General features: G+C 39.5%; 2 protein-coding genes across 9 annotated transcripts in view; one reads left to right on the forward strand and one right to left on the reverse strand.

The window, feature by feature from the left end:
- Nucleotides 1–13,158, reverse strand: part of COG5 (component of oligomeric golgi complex 5) — a 175,160-nt gene extending 162,002 nt beyond the window's left edge. The window contains exons 1-6 of the mRNA XM_038153486.1: nt 13,020–13,158; nt 12,078–12,217; nt 11,034–11,091; nt 8,062–8,116; nt 7,894–7,963; nt 2,764–2,884 (exon numbers count right to left, since the gene is read on the reverse strand). Coding sequence (XP_038009414.1) covers nt 2,764–2,884; nt 7,894–7,963; nt 8,062–8,116; nt 11,034–11,091; nt 12,078–12,217; nt 13,020–13,074 — 499 coding nt within the window. The 5' untranslated portion in view covers nt 13,075–13,158. The remainder of the gene's footprint in view (nt 1–2,763; nt 2,885–7,893; nt 7,964–8,061; nt 8,117–11,033; nt 11,092–12,077; nt 12,218–13,019) is intronic.
- The window catches only part of DUS4L (dihydrouridine synthase 4 like), a 36,849-nt gene continuing 22,323 nt past the window's right edge, over nt 13,042–27,567 (forward strand). Inside the window, exons 1-7 of one of the 8 annotated variants that reach the window (XM_038153498.1) lie at nt 13,042–13,171; nt 13,611–13,745; nt 14,017–14,138; nt 17,504–17,621; nt 19,025–19,147; nt 20,455–20,681; nt 22,147–23,472. In XM_038153498.1, the coding sequence (XP_038009426.1) occupies nt 13,636–13,745; nt 14,017–14,138; nt 17,504–17,621; nt 19,025–19,147; nt 20,455–20,681; nt 22,147–22,397 (951 nt within the window). In that variant the 5' untranslated portion in view covers nt 13,042–13,171; nt 13,611–13,635 and the 3' untranslated portion in view covers nt 22,398–23,472. The other 7 variants (XM_038153499.1, XM_038153504.1, XM_038153501.1 and 4 more) reach the window with 7 other exon arrangements.

Raw genomic sequence — 27,567 nt, forward strand, 5'->3', positions numbered from 1 at the left:
GATTCATTCTTGATAAATATGTGTGTCCTACTATTTAAGAGCACTCTTATACAGACTCCAACAAATAGTTTATTTGTTCTAGAGTTCCTTTGCTTAAGGAAGTCAGGTCAGAAAAAAACTGCCTCTCAGTAAAAGTTACTGTTTCTTGTAGTTTCTCTAATTGACACATATTTCTACCTAATTCAAATATTTTATATATCTACCATAGCCTTTCCCATCACTGCAAAATAAACTTCAATACACAACTAAGTAAAAGCTGTGATTGAACTAATATAGATTAGCTATAGGAATATATGTTAAATACATACCTAAGCACGTACACCTGTGTCCCCCAAACACACACACATAGTGTAGCAGTACATCAAAAAAAAACTTGACAGTTATCTCAAGATTCTGCACAGAATACCTTAGAAGCAATGGAAGGTATCTTTTACCACAGCAAGTGCAAAGCTTTCACAGTAATATTACAGGGCTGAGTTTGACAAAGTAGAAATTAGTCTGCGCCACACGTACAACAGAAAGGTAATAAACAACGGAATTATTTTTTCCCTGAACAAGAGATGAAAGAGATAGCCAGGAATATCTGGCTAAAACCACAAGTCAGTATTCATCTTGGACATGAAAGCAAGCCTCTGTGACACAGAGGTCCCTATCCAATACCAGGCTTTCACACCACTCATGTCTACCAGCTATTTACTACCATCAGATGTTGCAGCACTTCCCCAGGCCTCCCAAAGCTTTCATATCTCACCAGCTGAACTGCCAGCTCTCAGTGCTGTTCCTAATGCTTCCCACCCTCAGAGCACTACATCACATTTCCCATCTTCCTGAAGCACAGCACTTCCACAGCCTCACCCCAGGCCACCACATCCCCAGTGCTCTCCTGCCACACACCACCACCACCACCTCTCTGCTAGAGATCTCCCACCCATCCCAATGCTTTCCAAGTGCAGAAGTACAGCACAGCACTTCCCCAGCCACACCCCACACCCCACCCTCCCTTTCTGCTGACTCCCACAGCAGTACCCTGACCCAGGCTGACTGCAGCCCCCTGAGCTTTCCTCCCCTTGGAACAGGGCTGCCCCACTCCCAGCAGTCAGTGCCTCTCCATGGGACAGACACCTCAAATTCTCTGCACCAGCATCTCCTCAGGGGGATGCCCCCATCCACTCAGGTGCTGGGAGGCATGGCCAGCTGGGAAGCAGAAAGAATGCAAACCAGCCAAGGGTGACAAAGATACAGATGGAAAGATAAGAGAGAAGAAAGGAAGAAACACCAGGAAAGAAGATGGAAAAAGAGAAATCACAGTAGACAAGGTATTTTACCTGGCCATAAACCATCCAGAACTAAGGATTAAGGATTAAATTGAGGACCACAAGCTACCCCCATTGACTGTAGGATCAAATTCAGAAGAGTCGCCTAAGGGGACACATTTCCCTTCATGTTCAACAATAATTACTCAGACTTTGCTAAGCTTCAGGAAAACACCAAGTATTTGAAAACAAGAAACTCAAAAGACTGTGGCATTTTGACAAAAGAAAGTGCAAGGTCTTGGTTTTTTTTAAATAGTGAAACAAAAAAAGAGGAAGATGAGTAGTAAAAATCAAAGAAAGAAACCCTAAAAACTACACTAAACATCTCAGATTTTACCACTAAATTGTACTAATTTGTTTAATAGGATCTAGCACTCAAATTAATCTCACAACACTTGCAATCCAAGTAATTAACAGACAGTATTATTTTATATATTCTGAAGATGTAATGATAGAGCAAAATTGAAAGAAAAGTAAAAATAATCAGAAAAAATATTCTACTTACAATGATACAACTGGCACTTAAGTGCTCCAGTCAGACAGATATACTAAATAAATACATAAACTTTCTGCTTGCAACAGAGCATCTGTCAGTTATAGGACTAAGTCACTGTCTAATCATTTTTTGATCACACAGTATAAAAAGAGCAGTAGTGACAAATATGCAAAATAAACTTCAGGATGATTCTGAATGTTTGATAGTTTAGCCCTCCCACAAGTTATTTTTGGAAGCTGGAATTTGAATACCATCAAATCAGAGGAGAAACACCTGGAAAGATACCACATACAACACCACCAACTGATCTCCAAGACTAATGGGATGCTCCTCACTGCATCCTGCAGCACAGTATGGAATTTCCCAAGCTAGCTCAAGTATAGAAAACATTCTAGTAAAGTAACATAAGCCTTCATGAGAACTACCTCATTATTCTTCACAAAAGCCAATAAAGTAATGGGTAAATTAGTCACTACTGTAACAGAACACTTCCAGTATCTGAACTAGGTTAGGTATCTGTATATCATGTCACCTATGGGTTTCATAAAAGTCACATGGCCAATATCTTTCTTTTAGGACATAAACTGTAATTTAAACTATGCCTTACTATAGCGCAATGTCTCCCAAAAGCTAAATATATATCTCTTGCCTCTGAGGGTGTTTTATAGAAACATAAAACAGTATGAAATTGCTCCACAAAAAAATTGTCGCCCAAAAGAACACACATCATCATCATAGAATTTTCACATTATTAAATACCTGTATCTAGAGAAGTCATACAAAAATATGTAAAGGACTAATAAGTTCTGTCCATTCCATTTCTCAATTTAAGTCAGGAAGAAGAAAGCAAGAACCACAGGAAAAAGTTTTGAGTGTTTCTTTAAGTCAAACACTAGTGTGAGTCATGTGAGCACAAGCTAAAAATGTATCTAACAGTAATTAAGAAGGACTCACCAAGTTCATTGAGACTCTGGGCAGCTTTTGTTATCTCTCTGCTTCCTCCTTGCAGCTGTCCTTGAAGTCTCTTACTGAGATACAAGATGCGTATTATCCTCCGCAGCAAGTCACAGGCAGCCTGCAGGGAAATTGTGGCATCAGGGGATATCATCAGTACAATCACACAATACCAGCACTCAAATGTGGAAACATCTTAACCAAAAAAGGAAATGTGAATGTGAATAAAAACAAGGAACTTAAGGACACTGAAATCCCTTTTTTCCAAAATTTTTTAATATGATTCCATGCTATATAGACGAAGACTTCCAGAAGCTGGTAATTATATTCATGGGGCTATTGAGATTATTCTGTCACTACCCACGCAGAAAACAAAGGAAACTCAGAATCCCATGACAGAGGCATATTCTGTTTCTCATTAGAAGTCAGTTTTATTTTACCTTGTGCATCTCTCCTCAATACTCCTCCCCTCCTAAAGCTTTAGAAAAGTTCAGAAGTTGGCTTTGCCAATCAAATACTCATCCAAAAGAAGCAAAATGGCAGCACTTACTTCAGAAGTGTTATTACAGACATTGACTCTTATAGTAGGCATAAATGTAAAAACTAATTCTCAGCAAAACTTTCACAAGGCCAGTTACCTTCATTCAGCCAACTGTTAGTTCACATTCTTTCATATGCTTATTAAAATACATGGCATTATTGGTTAAAAAATAGGAATATGGACATATGCATAAATTTTTAGGACTCATATTCATGTGTGCTTTTATTAGCACCAAATTAGAATAGCAGGAATTGATGACATCTGAATCAAATATAATAGTTCCATAACTTTTCCCTCAATTAATATCTTGAAATACATGCTATGGGAATAGCAACATTCTGGAGTGGGTAACAACTAAAATAGAATTCAGAAATGCAACTCAGATTTCAGTACAGTCATAGACAGAGTCCAAAATCTGCAATCAGATTAACAAGGGGGGCAAGTGAGAAATTTGGAACAAGTATGACATAGTTGTTTGGAGCTATTTTCCCTGGTATTGAAGGCAAAATCTTCTCAAGTATTAAACTTATTGAAATCAAAATTCATTTTAAATTACTTTTAAAAATATTTAGTATCCAACAAGACTTAGAACCTCTTTCTCAGACTCAAGTTAATTTACTGAAAACTGACGTTGAAGTGGAAATATAAAAAATTATACCAGTGACTAATTTCAACCAATATCCACAGCAGACTTGTACAACCTGGCAATCTCTTCCCTATGCCAGCACAAACTAACAAATCCACAAATACTTATAATTTAATTTTATTAAACATCTAACATATTAGACAAAACAAAAAGGAAAAATTAGGAAAAAGCCCACTGAGGCACATCAATTACTCTCACTGCTTTGGGCTCTCTATCACAGTCTGAAGTAGTTTTCTATGCCTTCTGTGATAACTTAAGCACGTGATTTCTATTATACTTTGTGAGAGCTAAGTGGGGCTTATCCTGCCTTGAGAGATTAATGAATTAATTTCTTTAATTAGAAAAATCTTGATCCACATATCACTTTCATATCTGTGAACTAAATTTCTGCAAGATTAATCAAAAATAGCTTCTAGTATAGTGCACTGTGCTTCACCAAAAGAGAGGGGGGCACAGTATTACTACTTTGCTTTCAAAATTAATTATTCTCTAAGCCAGTTGTATACCTCTGGTTAATGTTTTTGCCCAGGAATTCACCTTGTATTATTTTCAAATCACCTTTAGCTTTACGTGCCAAAAGAATATCTCTTTTTTGTTGAATTGTTGCTTATTATTTCCTGTCCCAAGAAACAATCTTTTAAAAGGGAGTAAGAGATGGGAGATGTTTCATTTAGATACAAGAGCAAAAAAAAAGTTTTAATTTCTAGCCCTGGGAATTAGTAGGAGGAAAAAATCCGAAGACACTGAAGATGCACTCTAAATTTTGTAGTGATTTCTACTGCCTTGTACCCTTGACAAAGATTCTGTTTCTCTCAAGTATTATCACTTATGTGAGCTGTCCAACTTAATAAAACTCCCAGTCACAGAAAAGAATGCTATATGCAAGGACATGCAACAGAAATAAAGAACTGTATCTAATGGTGGAGCTGTTCACAGATGCCAGATCCTCCAACCTGACTACCCACATAACAGAAGTCTGAATTAATTCAGGAAACATTCCCTCCCTGAGTTGATCAAGTATGCTTTTCTAAAGGACATGCTTTTATCCAAGAAGGAGCAAATTCTACTAATCAAACCAGAATTAATTTGGAAAAGGCCAGTGGCCTCAGTCAGTCCAAGTCATTTTAAGTAAAATTAAAAATAAACCTCAATTTTTTTTTGAGATTACATATTGGTTATCTCCTGAATTTTAAACAACATGCCAGCAATAACAGAAATTATTGCCATAATTTGAGCCATTAAAAAGCTTCCTAATATTAAATCTTTTTAATTTTAATCTTAAAATTAATTTTAAGAAATTACTGAAAGAAGACTTAATAATAAAAAGAGAGTCACTTGAAAATGTGTCAGTGTGTAGCTCATATATGCAGGTAACTGAATGCATATATTTTGTTGTTCATAAAGCCTGAAAAAAGTGGAGACAGTCCACTATCTTCAGACTATATTTACTATTTATTTACAGTAGCATCATAAAAACATCTGCCACTGGTAAATATTTTAAAGGAAGAATAACTTTAAAATAGACAGAATTTTTGGGGTTTTAAAAAATGTTTTGCTATTATAGTTTTTCATACACCAAGACACTGAAACAAGAGACCATGCAAAAACACTTAGTTAAACAGAGCTTCCCAGAAAAGAATGCTCTGAAGGACAAACTCCCTGGCTACACATTTCAGCTGCTAACCACTCCCACTTAGCTTGTGATCGACTATGGAAAGAGTCAGAAGAGGACAGCATGATTTAGAGCAGGAAGTGAGCTTTCAGTGTCTGTTGCTGCCTTGGGATGCCATGAAGCTCTAAGAGCAGAGAAAGACAAAATATGTACAAGAACATAGCAGAGATTAAGAATTCAGGACTAGATTTGAAGTTTAACAACAAACTTGCAGTGAGAATGTTTATGAAAAAGCCAGACTATATTAAAAACAATTAAGGATGGCAAAATCTAGTTTTGTGCAAGTCAAATATTCCTTCAGTTAGTGAGCAGTCCCACAGCAATCAATGCAGAGGTATTAAAATAACACCATCTCAACTACAAGAGGCACTGAAACATCATGCATTCCAGCAAAACATACCTGCCAGATTCTGACAGAAGGCAACCTCTTTTACCAGCCATCTACATCCACCAATTGTAGATCAGCTAATAAAATTAGTAAGTTTGAAAATGTCCCAAACCACAAGCCTTGCATTTGGGAGCCATTTCATGTCATAAGCCCTGCCATCACCAGGAAGATACTGTTTGCTGTGCTGTGCCCTTCCTTCCTCAACAAACGAGTCCTCCAGGTAAAGGACACCCCCGCAGTACGTCTTTAGGAGGATGGAGAGTTGAGATTTGACTCAACTCTCCACAAATTCAGCTTCATTTATTAATTCAGGCGTCCTGACCCTCAACTCCTCCCAGCAGTGTAGTGTAACATAAAGCACTCACAAAGTATCTGCCAACACAAGAAGGAACAGCAGCTCTTGCGATGAGACTCTGACTCTCACTGGCAGTGAATCTGGAATCATCATTCCTCTTTCTACACTGATGCTAAAAGAGCAGCCTACCAGACTCCCACTCTCCACCTCTTTTTCCTGACTTACAGCAAAAAAAAAAAGTCAGATCCTACAAATCCCCGGGCACAGCCTGAATAATGCTGACTCTGGATGGATGCTGCTTTCACACCACAGGAAAATCCATGTAACCACATAACAGCCAAGAGGAAGCATCCAAGAAACATTTCCTAAGTTCAGGGACTTGTTCTCCACAGACATCCTCCTGCAGTCTGACTTTGTGTAAGGGCAGGGTACAAAAGATCTCCATCTTTAGCCCCACATTCCCACAACTTTTTCTACATGCACAACACACATCAAACAACAAAAAAATCTGCACCTAACCTGCCACGTGGAAGTCAAGGGCCTTTTGACCAGTGGCAAAAAGAGTAACAGCTGGAGCTGAAAACGACAGTAGCATCTGGCCAAACTGGCTGCACAGAGTGTTAAGAGCTCCCTGCTGAACTTCACTGCTACTGAAAGTAACATAGAAAATAGAAGTTCAGCCAAGAGACAGTACAGCTGCTCCACCAGTCCCCAGACTAGAAACTGCATGAGTCTGCAGCTTCATCTACTCTACAACAGCAGTCATTTGCAGATGAAAATCTACTAGAGTGTATATCCACAGCTCAAAATTCAGGTAAACTTGCAAAGACAAACAGTTCAAACAATAACTCATTGAACACTTGTGGGGCCTGAGCTGTGTTGCATTTCAAACCATAAACTTAATAAATTTCAAACTGCATAAACCTAATAGAATGCAGATCCATGACTCCTGAAGATCTATAGAAAAGTTTTCAACTACTACCAAATTATCAATGGAAGTGTTTGACACTTATCTCACCATCACTGTGATAAGCTCTCCCCCACTGCCATCCTTGAACAGACATCTACATCCTTCTGTAGAATCCACTTATATTTAAAAGGCAGGCACAACTATGCACTTGGGCTTACAAAACTCCACAACCACAAACAGCTCCTTAAGTTGCATCTTGACTGTTGAAGAAATTTGAAAGAATTCTGAAAGAATTAATTCTCAAACTCTTAACTAAACTGCAGCAAAGCCTGCATTAACTTAGGGGCAAAAAGCATCTTCTACACTACAGCACCATAACATTAAATACCAAAATAACACAAACAGTTACAAGAATTTAATTAATCTATACTCGGATAACCCTTCTCTCTTCCCTCCCTCTCTACAAACACTCAATTAGCTAGTGCAAAGGTCAATGTCCTACTTTCTTACTAAGCACTTCTCAGTAGCTCTTGAAGAGAAACAAATACTGATTTTCAGAAAAATACTGAAAATGAACTACAGGCTACTGGAGTAGAAAAACTGTGTTCATGTCTGACAATTGTGAAATAACACACGTTCAAAAAGATTTTTTTTAAATATGTTTTTAATGCAACTTACTTGAAGTTTTGCTAGCTGAGCTGTGCGGGACACTATTTTGTTGTAGGGGTCAACAATTTTGACTCTAATTCTAAAAACAAGAAGAGAAAATTATTTATAGTAGTGTTAATAAATAGCATTATAGAGTATAAGGATACATACTTTCTAATTGCATAATAAGTGTCATACCTATCAACAGTGCTTTGTAGAGCACCAATTCTAGTTTGCATCATTTGGAGGACACCTGAAAAATAAAGCAGATTTTTTACATCACTCATCAATTATAGAAACATCAGGAAATTATAGAAAGAGTTTTTCTTCAAATCATAGTAACTACTGCAGACTACTTCAGCATAAACCAAGAACAGTTTCCCCCTTTATAAAAGAGCATCTGAGAGACCAAAATTAGTAAGCTTATTGGGAAATAAAATGAGCAGGGAGCAGGTCACCTACTGAATGGTATGGAAAATGTATTGTGAGAGAACATAAGCTCGCAGAATAAATATCACTCCAAAACCCATCACTTGTGACATTTCAAATACTATTTAGAGGATGCTACTTTCTAAGAGAATGTTGATTTGGACTGCAGTTCAAATTATATAACCTGGTATAGACACCAGAACATGATATATAAAAGTGGCACAACATATTTAACAGTATTTATTTAACATAGTGACTAGGACAAAGAGGACTGAGAAGATAAACTATTCTCTTTCAAGGTTTTCTTCCTGCACATAAGGATCTTCAGCAAAAAGTAAGGTATCAATGTCATCATAAGGTCATCTAATTTAGATTACAAGCAGAGCAAACTACCCTAATCATGTTTGTTCCACATTAGTTTGGCAAAGCAGCACAAGGAAAGCCAACAAGCGTGCCTGTTCTTTTCTGGGTAAATTACAAACAAAGTAGTAGAGGACAGGAGTCATTTTTGCAATACAGAATCAGCCTGCTGAGAATTTAATTAAGTTAGACAAACCCAGGCCTATGAAATTATTTTTGTTTCAGTTACTGTTAGCGTTCTAAAACATACTACATTTTTGTAAAGCCCTGTTTACAAGCATGCCATCATCAAATTAGATGAAACTGCAGCATCATACAGCAAGATGGAAGACAAACAAAACTGCTACAAATAGTTACATTCAGGTTGTCCTGTACTGTGACTGTATCTTATTTATTTTATATAGATAGGTAAAGTCTCCTCTTCTCCATATTTCAGGACTATTAGCTTAGTGACAGGCTCATGTGTTCACTGTTATTTATACATGTGCATGCCATAGATCATGAGCATGAAGATATGAGATACAGTGAAAAGCTGGCAAAATAGGCTGCACTGTCTACCCTACATTGCAATAAGGGGGGGGCCAGTGGCACAACTTTGCTGCATCTATGGCTGTAATAGTGCTATTAAGCATCCAACAGCCCTCTTCCCAGAGGACAGAATAAGGATGGGTGAAAAGGCACTCTCCCCTCTCCACCTGCTGTGGAAGATACATGAAAATACAATTCAGCCTAATCTTAAAATAAGAGGTAGCTCAAGATACCTACTGAACTACCTATAGACAGAAAAGGATATGTAGAGCAGAGCTGTGTACCATTAAAAAAAGTGCACAGGCCTAAAAAAGAAAAGACTCTACAAGCTGGGTGTACCAATTTGAAATGTTTAATGAGATTCACTTTCACACATCCAAATGACTGTCCATGCTGTGAATTCTCTCCATAATCTTCACTTGCTAACATACTTGATAAATATACCAAGAGCTATGCATTTCTAACTTCACAATTAAAAAATATGTTGGCATTTATCTTTACTTTTTCTTGTGACTCTTGACTCAGTGTTTCCTTTAAGAGCATAACCCTAAGTAAATGGAAAAATTTCAACAAATTTGAGGTGAATTGAATTTTATTTTTACTTTGCCATATTAGTTGTAAAACATGTATTATTTACCACACCCGCCTTATAGAAATGTTTACTAACTGAGTAGTTGTTTTGAAGTACATCATTCTTTCCTCAGAGTAATTTTAGGAAGAAATGCCTTCAGAAACAACCATCATTTCAGAAAACAGAATTCCAGTGAGCACAAATTGCTGAAGATTGTTACACGGAGGTATTTATAAGTCACAAGATTGACTACACATTCCCGTCTACTTTTTATTTGGAGAATGACACATATTTCAGTTTTTTATACTTGATTCTCCAACTGTTTAAAAAGCTATTCAGGAGCTACCGTTACTAGATCAAACAGCCATTTCTTTCATTTTCCAGCTATATGCAATTACTGACACAAAACAGCAAACCCAAGCAGCTCCAAACACTAAGGATATAACTATCAGTAACCAGAAACTCCGGTTATGCCAAAATCTGAAAGCAGAAAAAAGAACAAAGATAAATTACTTACCAAGTTACAAGGGGGAAAAGGAGGCATGCTATAAAGATTCTAGCATGTTACAAAGGTAAATATCTGTCTGCACCAAAAAACCCACCACAATACCAAACTATATGACATTCTCAGCAAAGTGACAAAGAGCAGAATGGCAGGTTTAATGAGCTTCTGACATGAGAACAATATACTGCAACCATCTTCTATACAAAGTCAATGGTTCCTAAGCAAGCCTTTGAAAATCAGCAGTTTATGTTAAAATCCACGTCTCAAAGAGTGGAATAAAACAAAGGTGTGTTTTTAACTTAGTAGCCCTTCCCTAGTAAAAAGTATCTCAAAATGGTTTAGATTAAGCTTTATAGCTTCTTTGGTTAAGATGGGCAAACTGCAACACATGCATGCATGTGCAACAGAAAATTGGCGCTTATGGCAACAGATACCTACCAATGTTGCAACAAAACTAGGCTTATTTAGAAAAATATATTAAAAGGTAAAAGGAGGCTTTATTGCTAAAGTTGCTGAGAACATTATCAAAATTCATTTTCCTATGAAGAAGCCACTCCAGAGAAGTATCAGCCAAATCTTCTCCTTGGAGCTCCATCTACTGACGTAAGAAAGAAAAAAAAAACTAAAATAGAAAAGCTGCCACACGTTACTCCTTAGAAATCAGATCTGGAGCTTTAACATTAGGGGCCAAAGTTGGCAGTGAATGTGTTCCCTGCACAGATCCTAAAAGTGCTTCCTCCACTGTAAGGACAGCCAGCAGAATACAACAATATTTACCTTCCAGGGATTCAATTCCAGTTGCTTGGGCCAACAGATCTTCATGTCTTGCAACAACCTTAAAAAACCCAATACAGAAATCAAGAGAAATATGGGATCATGAGCCTAAAAGAAGTATTAAATATATCACCATCATTCCTACATTAGGCATTTAAGTATCAGTATCCCTACATTAGCCAGTTACAGGGAAAAGCAGGTACATCTTACAGGAGAAAGGGTCTTAAGAACAGAAGATGTTTTAACTCACAAAAGCAGCAAGCTCAAAACGAGAAGAGGGTCCGTAATTAATTAAGATGTGCAGCAGAGCTCACATCTTAATTAAAGCCAGCAGAGCAATCACATTTCAACACATCTTGATATTTAATAATAATTGTAAATGCAAACTTACTAATCACACCATAATAATGTATATTCTTTTTTTTTCTATTTATGACATTTATAAACTAGTTCCAAAGAACTTACTAACTGGGGCAGGGGGAGGGAGGAAGCAAGTTTTGAAACAACAGACAAACTTAGCAAGTGTTCTCACTGCAATGTCTGCTGTGGATTTATGATTTCTGCATAGAAAAAGTCTTCTTCTATCTTAACTCAAAAGCCTTTCTGAAGGTGTAGAGGTGTGTTAACATAGGTTATATCTGCCTAGCTGAAGGTAAGCCTTAGGGCTTATGCTACTCTTCAGCACATGATGTAAGGGTGCAAGCTCTCCCTATGTTCTCACAACACCATGCTGAAACAGGGCCTAAAGTGTTTATGATCGTTGACACAATCACTTGGAAAGAGTCTTCATTCTTACAAGGAAGAGTAAAACAGCATACAGTGATAAGACTACAAAAACTGAAACACTACTGGCTGCCTGGAAGGAGTATTGAGTGTGGGCTTAACTGAGTTGTCCAACTCACTGCTAGTTTAGCTGCAAGCTGTACCTTTAGCAACTGCTTGCAGAGGACACCGGGCAATTTCACAAGTTACAAGCTCGTAAAATTACTAAATTTTTGGCTACTTTATATCAATCACCCCAGAATAACAGGCATGCTTTAAACTTACTTGTAAATGCAGCTCTTTATCCAACTGACTAATACCTTGAGCAAGTTTAGCCAGCTGCTCAGCTATCACAGCCTGATGGATGGACTGGGAAGTGTAAGCTTTCACATCAAAGTCTTCTCTGAAGAAGTCAGCGTAACATTCTGGAAAAGGATTTAGGATTTTAGGGTTTTATTTTCATGGTTCAGAAGAATTAAATAATATTTATAACCCTACAGTGTACAGATCTCTGACACTCAATTTCTTCAATATAACAGTAAATGTTCTCTGCATCACATAGTACGAATGTCAGAAGAGGCCACAATTACGAGCAACAAGTCTGGAACTGGTAACTGGGGTTCGTGTTTGTTTTGGGGATTTTTTTACGGTGATAAAGTCACATGATTCTTTACTTCCCACACCCTACTCTTGAGCAGAATACACTAAAAAGTATCAATACCTTATTTTCTCAAACTTTACAGTGCAGCCAGGGTAAGTTGTTGAGCCTGTATTCATAACCAAACACACCAGTCAGCTGCAGATCACTGACAAGTGAAAACTTCAAACTACAAAACTTCTTGAAATCATACCGGATTTCGACAACGGTGTGAGTTTATAAAACAATTACGAAATGATACTGCAATTATGACTGTGGATCAAGCAAGAGCAGGGTTCCCAGAGAGCTACTCTTAACTCAACCGAGCACCTTCGCCTCTCTTTCCAGTGCAGTTTTTCTCTCTGGGAGCAAGCGGGCCCCAGCGCACACTCCGCACCCCGCGCTCTCTCCCCGCGCCGGGGCACTCTCTCCTCCGCCCGAACTTCGCCGGCGCGGGGCTCCCCCGCCCGCCCGGCCCAACGCCGCCCTCCCAGGGGACCCTCCGGGCCGCCATGGACGGGCCCCCGGCGCGGTCGTGCCGGCGCGGGCTGTGCCCGGCGCTGCCCCCCGAGCCCGCGGCCGCGCCTCACCGTCCGCCCGCAGCTCGGCGAGCGCCGGGGCGGGGGCGGCCCCCGCCTCCTCCATGCTGCCGGGGCCGCAGCCGCGCGTCACTCCCGGACGCGGCGCGCGGCGATGATGGCGAAGGCGCGCGACGGAGCAGCGGCGGCGGCGGCGGCACGTGGTGAGCGGGGCCGCCCGGAGCGAGCGCGGCCCGGGCCGGGGGAGCCGGGATGGGCCGTGCCGGGGTGCGCCGTGCAGAGGGGAGCCGTGCCGGGATGGACTGTGCTGGGGGCAGCCGTGCCGTGAGGGGCCGTGCCGGGGTGCGCCGTGCCGGGGTGCGCCGTGCCGGGATGCGCCGTGCAGAGGGGAGCCGTGCCGGGATGGACTGTGCTGGGATGGACTGTGCTGGGGGCAGCCGTGCCGTGAGGGGCCGTGCCGGGGGAGGCCGTGCCGGGATGGGCCGTGCCGGGAGGGCTGTCCCCGGCGCCCTGCGGGGGAGCAGCTTCAGGCCGGACGCTTCACCGGAACGCAAGCGCTGTGTAAACTGTGCTGCTCTGCAGCGTGGCCCGTGAGAAGTAGCGGAATGACGATCGTTTCAGACGCTGTTTTGTTTTTTTCAGATGCTGAAAGGACTGTTAATTATACATGATTGATGAAATCAGAGAAACTAAAGAATGCCAACTAAAAGATCCCATGGATTTGTTTCATTCTGGGCAAGTTGTAAAAATATGTGCTCCTATGGTCCGCTATTCAAAGTAAGTAACTGTCGTGTCAGCTCTGTCATTTTCGCTGTTTAGAAACTTGTTTCTCAAATTTATCGTGACTAAAAATGTGTGATTACCTTCTTCTCTTTTATTTGAGACAGAGGTAGATGTGGGACGTGTTTTATTTTACATATTTTCATCACAGATTTATACATATAATACTTGAACATCTCCACAATACTGCATGTTAGAACAGCATTTTAGGGTAGCTAATCAGAAAAATGCTTTAACTATTAACCTCTTAATCTTCATGTGTCTACAGGCTGGCTTTCAGAACCTTGGTTAGGAAGTACAGTTGTGATTTGTGTTACACACCAATGATAGTGGCAGCTGATTTTGTGAGATCTGCAAAAGCCAGAGACAGCGAATTCACAACAAACAAAGGTATTATTTTTAATAAACCATTGCCTTGTCAGAATGTTTTATGTGGTCATAAGCCAAATTGACCAGGTGAATGAAGTGGGTTACACAACTTGATATCTGTTAACAATTTTGGTATGCTGTCCGATTATACAAACACAGATATAGTGTAAGTGAGAGTAAGCACAGTCCAGTGATAGTGGGTCTAATGAAATAGTGGAAAACCTTGTCTCCACCTGAAATCAAGGCCTCCAAAGTGATTTATACCTGTGGGGGTTGACCACTCACAGCTGCTCACTCATTCTTCCTTCATTCTCTCAGCAGCACAGGGGGAAAATAGGAAGAGCAAATGAAAGAAAAATTCATTTGTCAAAATAAAGGCAGCTTAATATGTAAAGGAAAGAAAAAAGGAAGGAAACTAACAAGTTATGCAAAGACAATTGCTTCTTACTAGCAGACCAATGCCCAGCCACTCTCCAAGCAGTAGCTACTCTGGAACAAAAATTCCTTGTCCCAACCCACTTTTTTCTTTCCCTATCATTCCAGTTTCCTTGCTGAGCTTGATGTTATACAGTATGGAATATTCCTTGTTCCTATTTGGGTCAGCTGTCATAGCTTTGTCTGCTACAAACTTCCTGCCCACCCCAGTCTGTTTGTTGGGGGTAGGGGGAAGCAAGGTGAAAAAGCCAGGAAGTTTTGACACTGTGCATGTGCTTTAAAACAACAGCCAAAACAGCTGTGAATTATCAACACTGGTTTTATCACAAAATCCAAAATGCAGCACCACACATGCTACTATAAATGAACTTCAAATAAATTTGACAAGTAACTCCATCACAGCTAGACCCGGTACAAGATAACAGTAAGATTCTTTTTCTAGCAATTGTTTCATGTGTGTTTCAGAAACAAACATTTCACTCGTCCAGGAAAATTTTCTAGTCTCTAACAAAAATCAGAGTGTTACTAAAGGTGGAAAAAGTAATAGACCAGCCATTGATCCAGTGGAGTCAAGGACTGATAAAAGAAGAAGGGTTTCATATTAGCCAGACTGGAAGGTGGAAGGGGCTGTTGGTGGATGACTCAAGATACGAGCACAAGAAAGCACAAAAGAGACTGGAGGTTTAAGCATGGCTGGGGTTGAGGGGGAGAAGCAAGGCTTCAGGCATGGTACAGAAACATAACCAGAACACCTATAAAAAGAAGTATGAGGACTTATACAGTGTCGTGGCTATAAAGAGATCTGAAGTGTGTGGGAAGAGGTGACGAGAACGATAGAGGTCTGTTGGCATGAAGTGGCTGCAGCAGAACAGTGTGACAAGGAATGTACGAGCATAGGCTGCAGCTGAAGGAATGAAAAGCACCACTAACATGCAAGTAAGATCAGTGTAGGGTCTATAAATTGGGATGATTTAGTCTATTCAGGCTACAGAATTTGTGGTTTCGTAAGTGTATATGTAATAGGGAAAGAGTACTTCACTGTTTTAGCATTGACTATGTATTATGGTAGTAATGCACCCAGTATTATGGTGCATTATTCAAATAGAACAGAGCAATTACAGAGAAAATTCACATTGGAAAGCACAGGTAGACTCTCTTAGGAGTGGAATGCAACTTCACAAAATCTATTAATAACTCGTTGAATGTAAAAATAAATTAGTAAGAACACAACTGACTCAAATATATATGGTTCAAAGCACCACAGTTACTAGTTTGCCCCCCTTGAATTTACTTACACTTCTGATCTACACAAAGTGGCATTGAAGTTCTACGGGTCAGATATGGAGTGTATTCTGGGGGATGCTGGTGCTGGGACAGGGAAAGAGGAGAATAAATATTTTAGTGTTATAAACAACACCTTTTTCCTACACAGTTGTTTTATGCTGTCCTTAATTTTACAGGTCTGTGAAACACTACCTCATGCTTTGACCAGATTATAGTATTTACATTATTGGCATTTACATTTTGTGTGGTTCTCTGTTTAACTTGCTGGCTGTTTGGGGATTTTGTCTTCTAATTAGTGGGGTAGGTTTGCAATTTATGTTTTACATTTTCTTCTGCATTGATGTTTCTTTGTTGTGTATTTCTCAGAGGTAGGTGTTCTTTGTGGCTGCTGCTAAAAAAATTTATGTGGCTAGACTCAGTATTTTTATTGCTTAATGCTCAACAAAGAGAAATTAGGCATGTGGGCTTATTCTAAAATATTAGGTATAACAATGTAAATCTCTTCAGCTAGAGCACTGTATTAAAAAGACACTTTTAAAAATAAATGTGCAAATTTTTTTTTTTTTTGCTTGCTGGATTTTTAGGTAACTTCTAGAAATGTCTCAGCTTGATTGAGAGGGTAGTGGTGGCCTTTCTTACTTTATCTCCACCGTTTCAATAACTACTTACTTTCCTCTACAACAGAAAAACATTCAGAAACCACTTGTGGTCTCTTCAGTACAAGAAGTGCACTTGTTTTGTGCATTTGTTGGATCATCTCTTTCCATCAGTGCACAGATACCACGCTGCTTCTGCTTAACTACAGCAATTGTTTATATGGAAAGTGAGTGCTGAGACTGCTTGAGATATTTGAGATGCCTTTAATGTAATGCAGTAGCTGTAAAAGAGGAACTCGTGTTCCAAATGACCATCTGGCTCTCTGCAGGGGCTTAGTAAATCACAAGTAGTTCAGCAGACCCAAGCTGAGGAGCACTGACACTTTGGTTTCTCCTAGAGAAAAAGCTGCTAGAGCTGCTTCTGCACACGTGTGCTCATTCCACTTCTGCGTGTCACGTTGTGGACAAAAAACAGCCATGTTGGCACAGAAAAGGAAAATGATGGGCTGGGATGAGGAAGGGCAAAGCTTGTGGGTGTTTTAGTTCCTTCCTGAAGGATTGGTTCTGTAAGCAAGTTTCAGACCTTGCAAGACAGACGGTCAGCACAGCAAAGGGGCTGCATGCAGACAAGAAGGGGTAGGCTAAGAGGGGAAGCATAAAGGCTGCTGAAAATTAGAGAATGCCTACTTTCATAGATGGTCTTTGTGAAAGATTAGCAACTGACCAGTGTCAGTCAGAAAGTGTATGTTAAGCCAGTAAGTGTGTAGTACACCTATATTTGTCTGAATTTCCACCGCTGTTAATAGACATACTCAGTAAGTAACCCCTGGCCAGCTGCCTTTGTTTATTTGTGATTGAGGGCTTACAGAATCACAAAATAGATGAGCTTGGAAGGACCTCTGTAGGTCATGTTATCCAGCCACCCTGCTCATGCAGGGTCACCTATACTTGGTTGCCAAGACCACGGTCAGACAGCTGTACAATATACAAAAATAGCATTCAAAATTTAGAACTCCTTCTCTTTATTTTCTGGGACTTTTTAAATCTCTAAATATCTTTTCATTGGTATAGGTGATCACCCACTGATTGTTCAGTTTGCTGCTAAAGAAGCACAGGTTTTGTGCGATGCTGCCCGTATCATCTGTCCTTTTGCAGATGGAATAGACCTAAACTGTGGCTGTCCTCAGAGGTAAAGGTTTGAACAAACTGGGTAAATATGGGGAAATACTTAAGAGACTAAAGAATTCTGTTTTTCCTTTTCATCATAATCTATATCTTAACCTAAAAATAGATTTCAGGAGAGTAAGAGCTTTTTAACCTGTCAAAAATGTCTGTGTGGTAAGACACTGTTCTAAATGCTCCCAGCTGCCTGTCACCATGGTGAGACTGGAAAACTATCTGTATTTGCCAACTTGCCTTTTTTAATTTCTGTGATACTGAGTGTTGGCTCTGAAGTATCCATCCCTTTTCAGCAACTGTTAAATGTGCACTACCAAAAAGAGCTTACTGCAAATAATTTGCAGAGTGTTTTGAATCATGATGTAGCAATTTCCAGAATAATGAAGCAAGTCCGTGATGTCTCAAACTTGCTGGAAGTGAAGATTAGTCATTAAAATAAAATTATAGAGATAAAATAGTGAAAATAATTTCTTCCATCTTTTACTACATTTATAAGTATAGTGTATTAGTCTCACTTAAATTGATAAAGATTTTGTCTTGACAGTGAAACAGAGTAGTAAAATTCTTCCTAACTGGTTCAGTTGAGAACCATCTATTACATGTGTGTCAGGCAGTCTTTTTCTAAATAAAGACCTGAAAATGTAGGAAAGTAAAAGATAATATTATGGTGCAAATAAATTTAATTTCTCTATTCTAATTAGGTTTTCTTGACCTAAAATTATAATATTTGAGAAAGCCTTTCTGGAGAGATCTAAGGCTTCTGCATGGAAGTATTGGGGTTTTTTTAAGCTAACTACAGTTAAGTGTGTCAAACTGTCTGTTCCTTTTAGGCCAAAAATACATGCTTACATTTGAATTGTTTGTTTCTTGTGCAAATTAGTTTCAAAATAACAAAAGTTGGTGTATTTTATGTGCCTTTATAAGAAAAATTATTTTAAAACCTGCTGCTGTTAAGTGGAATCAGAGGTTATTCTTGCCAGTCAAAACAGACCAGAATATCACTAAAATAATACCCTCTCTTGCGCTTCAAAAAATCCTCCTTTTCAATACAAAGTTGTCATCTATTTAAAAGAAATCCATTACAGGGGGAAGGGGAAACATCAGATTATTTCTTTTATGCATGCACTGTAGATTAAATTTTAATTTATTTTCCTTATGAGTCCATTCTGTGGACAGAAAATTGAACTTAAAGAGATTAGCAACTTGTCCAAAGTTCTAGTAGCACAATGGAGACTGAACCAGGATCTAAAAGCTGTACCAAACTGCAAACATATAATTGATCTACAGCCAGTAGTATCTCTGTTCACTTAACCACACATTCTGAAGGTCATAACGGAAGAAACTGATGTATGTAACTGATACTGATCTGCATTTCTTCAGATGTAGAATATGAGTGTTCTTTTTCTTTTAAAGATGGGCGATTTCAGAAGGTTATGGTGCTTGCTTAATAAATAAACCTGAGCTTGTTAAAGATATGGTGAGACATGTATGGAGTCAGATCGACAACCCTAAATTTTCAGTGTCTATTAAAATAAGGTAGGTCTAACTTAAATGCTGTTTGTGGTACATGGAAGAATCCATATTTTTTCTTAAAGAATTTAGTGTAATAGTAATAATATTTATAATTCTTTTAATGCAATACTACACATTATTGTAATTTCCTTACATGTGAAGACTGCTGAGATTCTTTGACTCAAATGTCTGGGGCAAGTAATAGGAAACTTAGAACCAGCACAGCCTTTGACTTCTTACCCAGATAACATACTGTGAGCTAGAGTTCTCTTGCAATCCAAACAATATGAAAGTACAAGTTAAAAGATGAGGGCCTCAATAACAGAAAAGCAATACATAGTCTTTATCATCACAAGGATTTGCTTTGTGAGCTATTAGAGCAGAGCCACAGTTGTAGTTGGGTGTAAAGGGATGGGTAACAAAACTGGGAACTGGTCCCACAGCTGCTGTAAGGAATACATTCTGCTTCCCTACATCAGCTTCTAAACTTCTGTAGACTTGTTTTTCATTGCTTTGTGTGCAGCCCAGAGAAGAGAAGGCTCCAGGGAGACCTTACAGCAGCCTTCCAGTACCTAAAGGGAGTCCACAAGAAAGATGGAGACAGACTTTGTACAAGGGCATGATGTGACAGGACAAAGGGGAATGGCTTCACACTGAGAGAGAACAGGTTTAGATTAGATATTAGGAAGAAATTCTTTACTGTGGAGGTGGTAAAGCCCTAGAGCAGATTGCTCAGAGAAGCTGTGGATGCCCATCCCTGGAAGTTTGTAAAGCCAGGTTGGATGATCTCTGAGCAATCTGGTCTAGTGGAAGATCCACTACTTCCCCATAGCTGGGGAATTGAAACTGAATGGTCTTTAAGGTTGCTTCCACCCTGAACCATTCTATGATTCTATGACCATTCTTGATCCATTATTTAAACATATATCCTATGTGCCTTTTGTTATTTGTCATTTAAGTTGCAACTCAGTTTCCAATCCTTCTGGAAAAGGGAACTATGATAAATTAGATTTTTTTTTCCCCACAAAATATGCAAAATCATGGTGTTGATTTTAGATTTTTTGGGTACCCTTGCTCAATCTCTATAAAATTTACCATGTGTATTACAGAGATGTGATATAACTGGGAAATGTTAAATTAAATACCAGTTTCCATACACTAAACTCTTATATCTTAAAAACACCCCAAAAATCGAACACTGTTTTCCAACTGTAATATTGCCTTTATACTGTTATTTATGGAAATCTGTGGTAATTCCTCCTTATGGAGGAGTGCTTTTTATATAGGCCAGGAAATTTACTACCTACTGCTTTCATTCCTTGCAATTTTAGGATCCATGAGGACTTAAAAAGAACAGTTGACCTGTGTCAGAAAGCTGAAGCAGCTGGAGTTTCATGGATTACAGTACATGGGAGAAGTATAGAAGAAAGGCATCAACCTGTACATTACGATGCAATTAAAATAATTAAACAAAGCCTGTCTATACCTGTTGTGGCTAATGGAGACATTAAATCTCTAAAAGATGCTGAAAATGTTCATCACTTGACAGAAGCAGATGGTAAGATTAAACATACTCTATTTTCTAAGTACGCTTACCAGGTTTCAAGGTATTTATTTTCAATGTAAGTAGGACATGGTTTGAGTGAGGAGACAAATGAAAGAGGATATTTTAGATGCCTTAAAAAACTCATAAGTAGAATCACTGGTGATCATCAGAACACTAGAGCACTGCTGTTCAAAGCCATAAATAATTATTTCCGAGGCAAATTACAAAAGCTCTGTGCTTAATTATGCTATCTCATCACTCAGTAGTGGAGTTCAGGGGGACCTTCAGATATTCTGTCTCTTTATGGAGCTGATCATTTTAAAGAACTGTAAACTTCCACTTGGAAATCTCTACTTCGTGCACATGGGAGCAGATTTCTTACAGTAAGAACACAGTGGAAAAGGGGATATATTGTTAAGCCAGATGATTAACTTCAAGGACACAGTGAGGCATTGCACTTTCATTGCAGTTATAGAATTTGGGGATTTTTTGCAGTTATTAAGTCACAATAGATTCCTGCAACTGTCTGTGGTTTCAAGACAGTAGGGAAATTTGGTATATGTTCTGAAAAGGTAATCTTTATCTACAGACTTTGTGTCTTCCAGCTAGAGAAAAACAGGAAGGAGAACAGTACATGTGGCAGGTTTCTGCCCACACTGTTGCGGTTTAATAGCTACAACAGAAACTGAACCGAGCTGCCATGCTGCTTACAGTGACTTTCCCCCCAAATACAGAGCAGGAAGAAAATGCATAATACAAAAAAATGTTCTCATAGTCCAGCCGACTTTCTTCAGTAGTAATAATATTAAACATTCAGGTTTTTCTGTCATGGACAATGACAAAATAATTTTTTCATTTTTGATCATTCTATTTTTTAAGAAAAGACTGAGTGTGATAGATTGTTTCTTGATAGTGCAGAAAACCAGAATCCCTTAATCACGGAAAAATTACTATAGAACTTGTATGGGTTTATCTGACAGTATTGGATTAGAGTTGCAAATACACTACATGCTTGTTCAGAAACATCTGCAGATCAAGAGTCCTAAAATGTACTTAATTGAGCCATTGAGCTCTTAGTGGAAGAAGGACAGTGAATAGACTGAGTTGTACAGAAAATTATTGGTCCTCTTTTGTCTTTCCATCATTATTTTATGTTACAAAGGCAATAAATGTGTGTAATGAATAAGAACAAGTACTAATTAGTTGCAGTTTCAAAAGAAGGGGAGAAATGCTTCTGTGGCCTGTGTTTTGTTTCAAAATTTCTGGAATGTGTTGGTAAGTGCTGTAGATACTCTGAGGTTTGCCTTGTTCAATGGATTTCTCTGGTACAGCTGTAATACTCATCCCTGTTGTTCTCCCATTACTACCTGTAAGCTTTGGGTGGGTGTCCTAAGGGGTGCTGTACAAAATCTACAGGAAGATTTAGCATGAAATTGAAACTAGAATGTAACTTACTGCTTTAATTTCCAATTTGAAGGTGTAATGGTGGCTAGAGGACTCTTGGCAAATCCAGCTATGTTTGCAGGATATGAAGAGACACCTTTTCAGTGCATCCAGGACTGGGTTGACATCGCTCTTGAGCACGGAACTCCTTTTACGTGTTTTCACCACCACTTAATGTACATGATGGAGCGCATCACTTCAAAACAAGAAAAAAAAGTGTTTAATGTTTTATCAAGTACCTCAGCAGTACTAGATTATCTGAATGACCATTATGGTTTGGGGTAAATGAAAGTATGCTAGTTCTATGTAAATTTGTATTTTGCAATTGTCTATAAACTGTAAAAGTTTTCATTGGGTTTTTACTTCTTAGTCATATTTGTATATTGTGTAAGTATTTTCAACACAGCAAAACATTATTATTTGGATGATACTTTATATTTTTATGTCTCCATCTTTGCTCTAAAGAATATTCAGGATTCTACAAATGTGGAATTCTATTTACAGTGAATTACTACAGAGATGATTGATTATTGTAAGGCCCCAGTAATTTAATTTTTCACCAGATAATTGCTTACAGCAATATGATTACAAAACTAGGGCCTTTCTTACATTAAACCTCTTAAAATCAGGACTACTTATAGATAATGACAGTAATTTCAGACCAAAAGAAAACAAAGGAAGCAACTGTAGAAGTTTTTGCTTTAGATAACATAAGCTTAAAGCCCAATATACTATCCTTTTTTAAATTTGATGTTTCTTTTGCAGCCTAAAACTTTGTAACTTATTTATAACTCAGAAAAATTCTATACTTCTTAGAGCAAAAGAAACACAGAATAGGTAAACAATTATGGAAAGAAGAAAAAAGGAAGAGATAGTTTAAGGACAAACTTAGCTGAATCTAAAGAACAAGACTTTTTAAGTTTAATCTAACTAAATTCAGTTTTGTTTATCTACCATAGAATAATTGTATACTAGATTAAATCCCTATCATCTACCAAACCAGAACTTTTTAGGTCAAAGAAAAGCTGACAGATTCTCTCAGCAGGGCTCTTGCAGTCCTTTCTGCCTGCTGGCATGTTGCTTATCAAAGCATGACAGCCACTTGGCTTTGAATCATTATAAAGGGGTGAAATAGGGAAAATTAGAACAAGATAATAACGTTACACACCAGCTGCATTTGTTCTGCAAGGGAAATTTCACAAAACTGTACAGTACAATTATTTGTAATCAAATAATTTTTTTCTTTTTATGTTTACACAGAAATTCATACCAAAAATTGCCGAGTTTTCTGACTGTGATTGTTCTATGAAAATACATGTGAATAGTTCCAGATTTTCTAAATAAATTACTTGGTTTTGTATGCAGTTGTAATTTTTTTTTATTGGACAGCAGCCTGGAGGAGGGAAGCTTGCTTTTGATGCTACTCTCCGCATCTTTTCATAGTTCAGGTGTCTAAATTATCACTGCTTTTTTAATGCAATAGCATAAAATGCCTGACTATTTTTCATAATGAATATGTCTGATTTAGGCATATAAACAAAAGTTTGAAAGGCATGACCCAAGTCATCAAGTCCAGTCCATTATTTAAGGCAGCAAAGTTACATAACTCTTCTGATATGATCACCTTCCCGATGTGCTAACAAATGGAAAACTACAGACATGCTTTGCCCTCCTAGGCTAATTGAGACAACCTCTGTAACCATTTTTAGTGTGTCTCCATTCCTTCACACCACTACTTTTTCACTCTTCTGGATTGTAACGTTTTCATGACATTAGTTGGGCACAGTTCTGTGTAGCATTCCAGGTAAACTCCCAGCAGTCCTCTGCAGTTAATACTACTTCTAAAACTTCACTTTTCCTCAACTAATTTTTATCATGTAAATTGTGAGCTCCCGGTTTTAGAGCAAAAGTTCTTAATTCCCAACTGCATGACTAGGTATTTTGTACTACCAAATTTCCAGTATCAAGTTCATCCAGTTATGTTGCAACACTGTTCTCCTCAATTCTGAAATGCCTCCAGCCTCCTCTGAAGTAAAACTTTGCAACTGTATTGTAGAAGAAAAGGATTTGTTAAAGTATTAACTAAGCCCTCTGTTGCCATTTTTTAAGAGTTTTATGATTTCACTAGCAACTACTAAATGTAGCAAGCTGTCCCAACAGCCTCAAGGAGCAGAGAAGAATAATTTATTATATATAATTAACACAAAGGCTTTATTTTTTCTATAGTAGTGGGAAAATTGAATTTTAGAGGACTGGAAATACCTTGACCTATTTAGGAGCTGAGTACCTGATGATTTTGAAGGCAGCAGTTGTTGTGCCTGTGTGAGATCAATCACAGAGATTTCTGCCTGAAGTACAAGACCTAGGTTGCTGTTAATATTGGTAGTAATTATGGAGTGCTTGATCTGGCCTTTTATGTATCATAAAAGTCAATGGAAGTTCATCATCCCTTTTCAAGGGTGAAATGAATTGTTCACCTTCCATTCTGAATTTTGTATGCATCTGAACATGCTTCACTGTGTTTCCATAGAATAAACTGCAAAGTTGGAGTCTCTAAGCCATACATTGAACACCATACTGTTCCAATATACAGAAATTGCTAAGGATGAGACTTATTCTGCTGCCAGTGTTGTTTTTAGAATATGGTCATATTGCTCATTATAAGATATTTGAATATGGAAAAATACTAATTTCCAGGTTAAAATCACTGGATGTAGTCCTTCTCCTGTATGTTACTTTTAATGTCACCAGGCGGTCAGTCTTTCTATTTTATAGTTTTTAAATGTTGTAACATAAGTACAAAGCAAGTAATATAATATCCAAAGCCTTGTTTCCTATTTTAGGTTCTTTGCTCCCGTACCTGTTCTTTATGTTAAACCCCCCTTCACAACAATACCATATTCTCATAATACCTCTATGTTTTTGCAACTTTTATCTTACTACAGTAACCCCAGCACTCTCACACAGCCTATACAATTCCATTTTCTCTATTGCCTATTGTTAAATTTTTTAGGTCTCTTAGGTTGATGGTTGGGCAAAAGCAGTGTGATGATAAGGCTGTAATTTTGTCACAGAAGCCAAAATAGAACAGAACAAGTTTAAACTTTCCTTTTGTTTCAAAAAAGAATTACTTGATTTCACTCCTCTAACCAGCTGTTAATATACAGGCATTTCCTATTTCTGCTTCTGAATACTTTGTCACCTCCCTGATGGAAGAGGAAGGTATTCCTTTTAACTGCATTGCTTGAAGGTTTGTGATTTTTTTTCTTAGCAGCCAGCCATTATATATATTTATATATATATATGTAGTATGGCATCATATTCATCCTATGGTGGTTCAGTATATGAAAGACGGCCTTTGATCAACAACCCAGATTTGAATTCTACAGCTTCAGTTAGAATTCCTTCCAGGAGCAGCAGAGTGCACCCAACAGGAGAAGAGAGGTCTCACAGATGTTTGCAGGCGACATCTCCTTTCTTCAGATCTCATTTTGGGTTGGTGGGGAACATGCATCAGCTGCAGGGGAGTGCACAGCGATCACACTCACAGTGAGCCTTTCTGAGATCTTACGGAGCCCCTAAAGTGAAAAAGTGGCTCCAAGCCTCTGGCATTGGGGAAAAGTGAATACAGTCCTATCAGTATGAAGCTGTGCTACTGGGAGAGCAGCTTACAATACTAGAAAGAGGTGAGTAAGCAGCTCAGAAATGGAAACTGCTCTGTAATTAAAGGAAAGTCTTTATTCACGTTTTAACAGCTTCAGTGAAGTATACTGGCTGTAGGCCAATAGCTAAAATGTAATAACCAGAACATTCTAAGAGGTTGTGTTTTGTCTATAGTACTGATTAAATATGTTTATGAAAATGTATTAGAAATACTACTTAAAACTGGGGCTATTCCTACTGTGTAGATTGGATTAAAATGACTCCTTGTATCTCTCTCCAGTATTTGTTGTGCATAAACAATTATTTGGGATGTAACCTTTCATCCAGACATTGCTTGGCAGCAACTAGAAAAATGTTGACACACTGGCTCCATCCCCAGGCTGCAGACCTGGGAAATTTTAAGTAAACAATTTCAGATTGTGAGCAGCTGCAAGCAGCTCTGCTTAAAACTGCTTATGCAAGAACTTCCCACCCCATGTCAGTTCCGATGGATTAGAGTAACAAAGAACTACTATTCACAGCATTTTATCTGTCTCATGTTGGTGGAACTTAATTGGGAAAGAATTTCCCAAAGCAAGAAGCTGTGTCAAAGAGTGCTAGTGATGCCCAGGTAGACAAGGTAACCTCTTCCACTGACAGCACCTCACCATCTGTTAGCATCAAAAGGAAAAAGTGATCAGAGTATATCCTTCTTATGCAGGGGCAAAGAATGAGAGTTGCATGGAAATAATGTGCTTGGAGCCTTGGGTTGCAGATAAAAAGCATTGAGCAGGACCGTGGGATAGAACAGGGGTTTCTGAAGGAATGCTCTTTTATTCAACAGGCCTGTTGGACCGTGTTTGAGACTGTTGTTTGGTTGTTATTTGTGCTGTCTTTATGAATACTGGATCTGTATTCCTTGAGAAAATAATTTACTGGGTCTTAATAATTAATGTCGAGTAACACGTGGAGGAGGGAATGGATGGACACACGCAGTATTTTAACTGAACTTTAGAAACTCATGATAATGTTGGAGAGCAGAGTTGAACTCCCCAGTTGATTATGCTCGAGTCATGGACCGGTGGGATGATCACAGCAGCATTCCGCAGCAAAATGCTTACAACCATTCCCTAGATAGGAAAAAGATGATGCTCATTTGAACCCTTCTCAGCGCGTACATCCGCGCATTTCCCATCAGAGATGCGGCCCCTTGGTAGCTCCGCGCCCGCCGTGGTTCTCGGCCCCCGCTCCGCAGGCGGCACCGCACGTGTGCCCGGGCCGGGCCGGGCCGAGCGCGGCCTCTGCGCTGGGGGAGGCCCGGGCTGGGCTCTGCCTCCCCCCCCGGCCCGCACCTTTCCGCGGCCGGGCCGGCGGCAGCTCCGCGCCGCCCCCGCAGTGTCACTCAGCCCCGTCCCGGCCCACATCCCCCGGGCAGGGCGGAGGCGGCACCGTGTCCCTACAGACACCCCGGCTCCCCGCCCTGTGCCGCCAGAGAGACCGGCCCGCGCTTCCGCAGCCCCGGCCGGCGAGGCCCCGCTCCCGCCCTTTGGCCGCCATCAGCTCCGCCGGGTGCCGGCGCTGACGAGGTTCGAAGGCAGGCAGGGAGGCAGGCCGGGCGGGAGGGAACGGGAGAGAGGCGGCCCCGGGGCTCCGCGGCCGCGCAGGGGCGCCGGCAGCGCTGGGGGCGGGAGGTGGCGGGAGGAACCCGCGGGGGCTCTGCCCGCCAGGCCGGCGCGGCCCCGGGCTGTCGCGGTCCCCATCTCCCTGTCCCCGGTGTCGTGCGGGAGGGGAAGTCAGAGCCGCCCGTTCCTCC

This window comes from Motacilla alba, chromosome 1A (assembly GCF_015832195.1).
Source record: "Motacilla alba alba isolate MOTALB_02 chromosome 1A, Motacilla_alba_V1.0_pri, whole genome shotgun sequence".
Classification (NCBI taxonomy): Eukaryota; Metazoa; Chordata; class Aves; order Passeriformes; family Motacillidae; genus Motacilla; species Motacilla alba.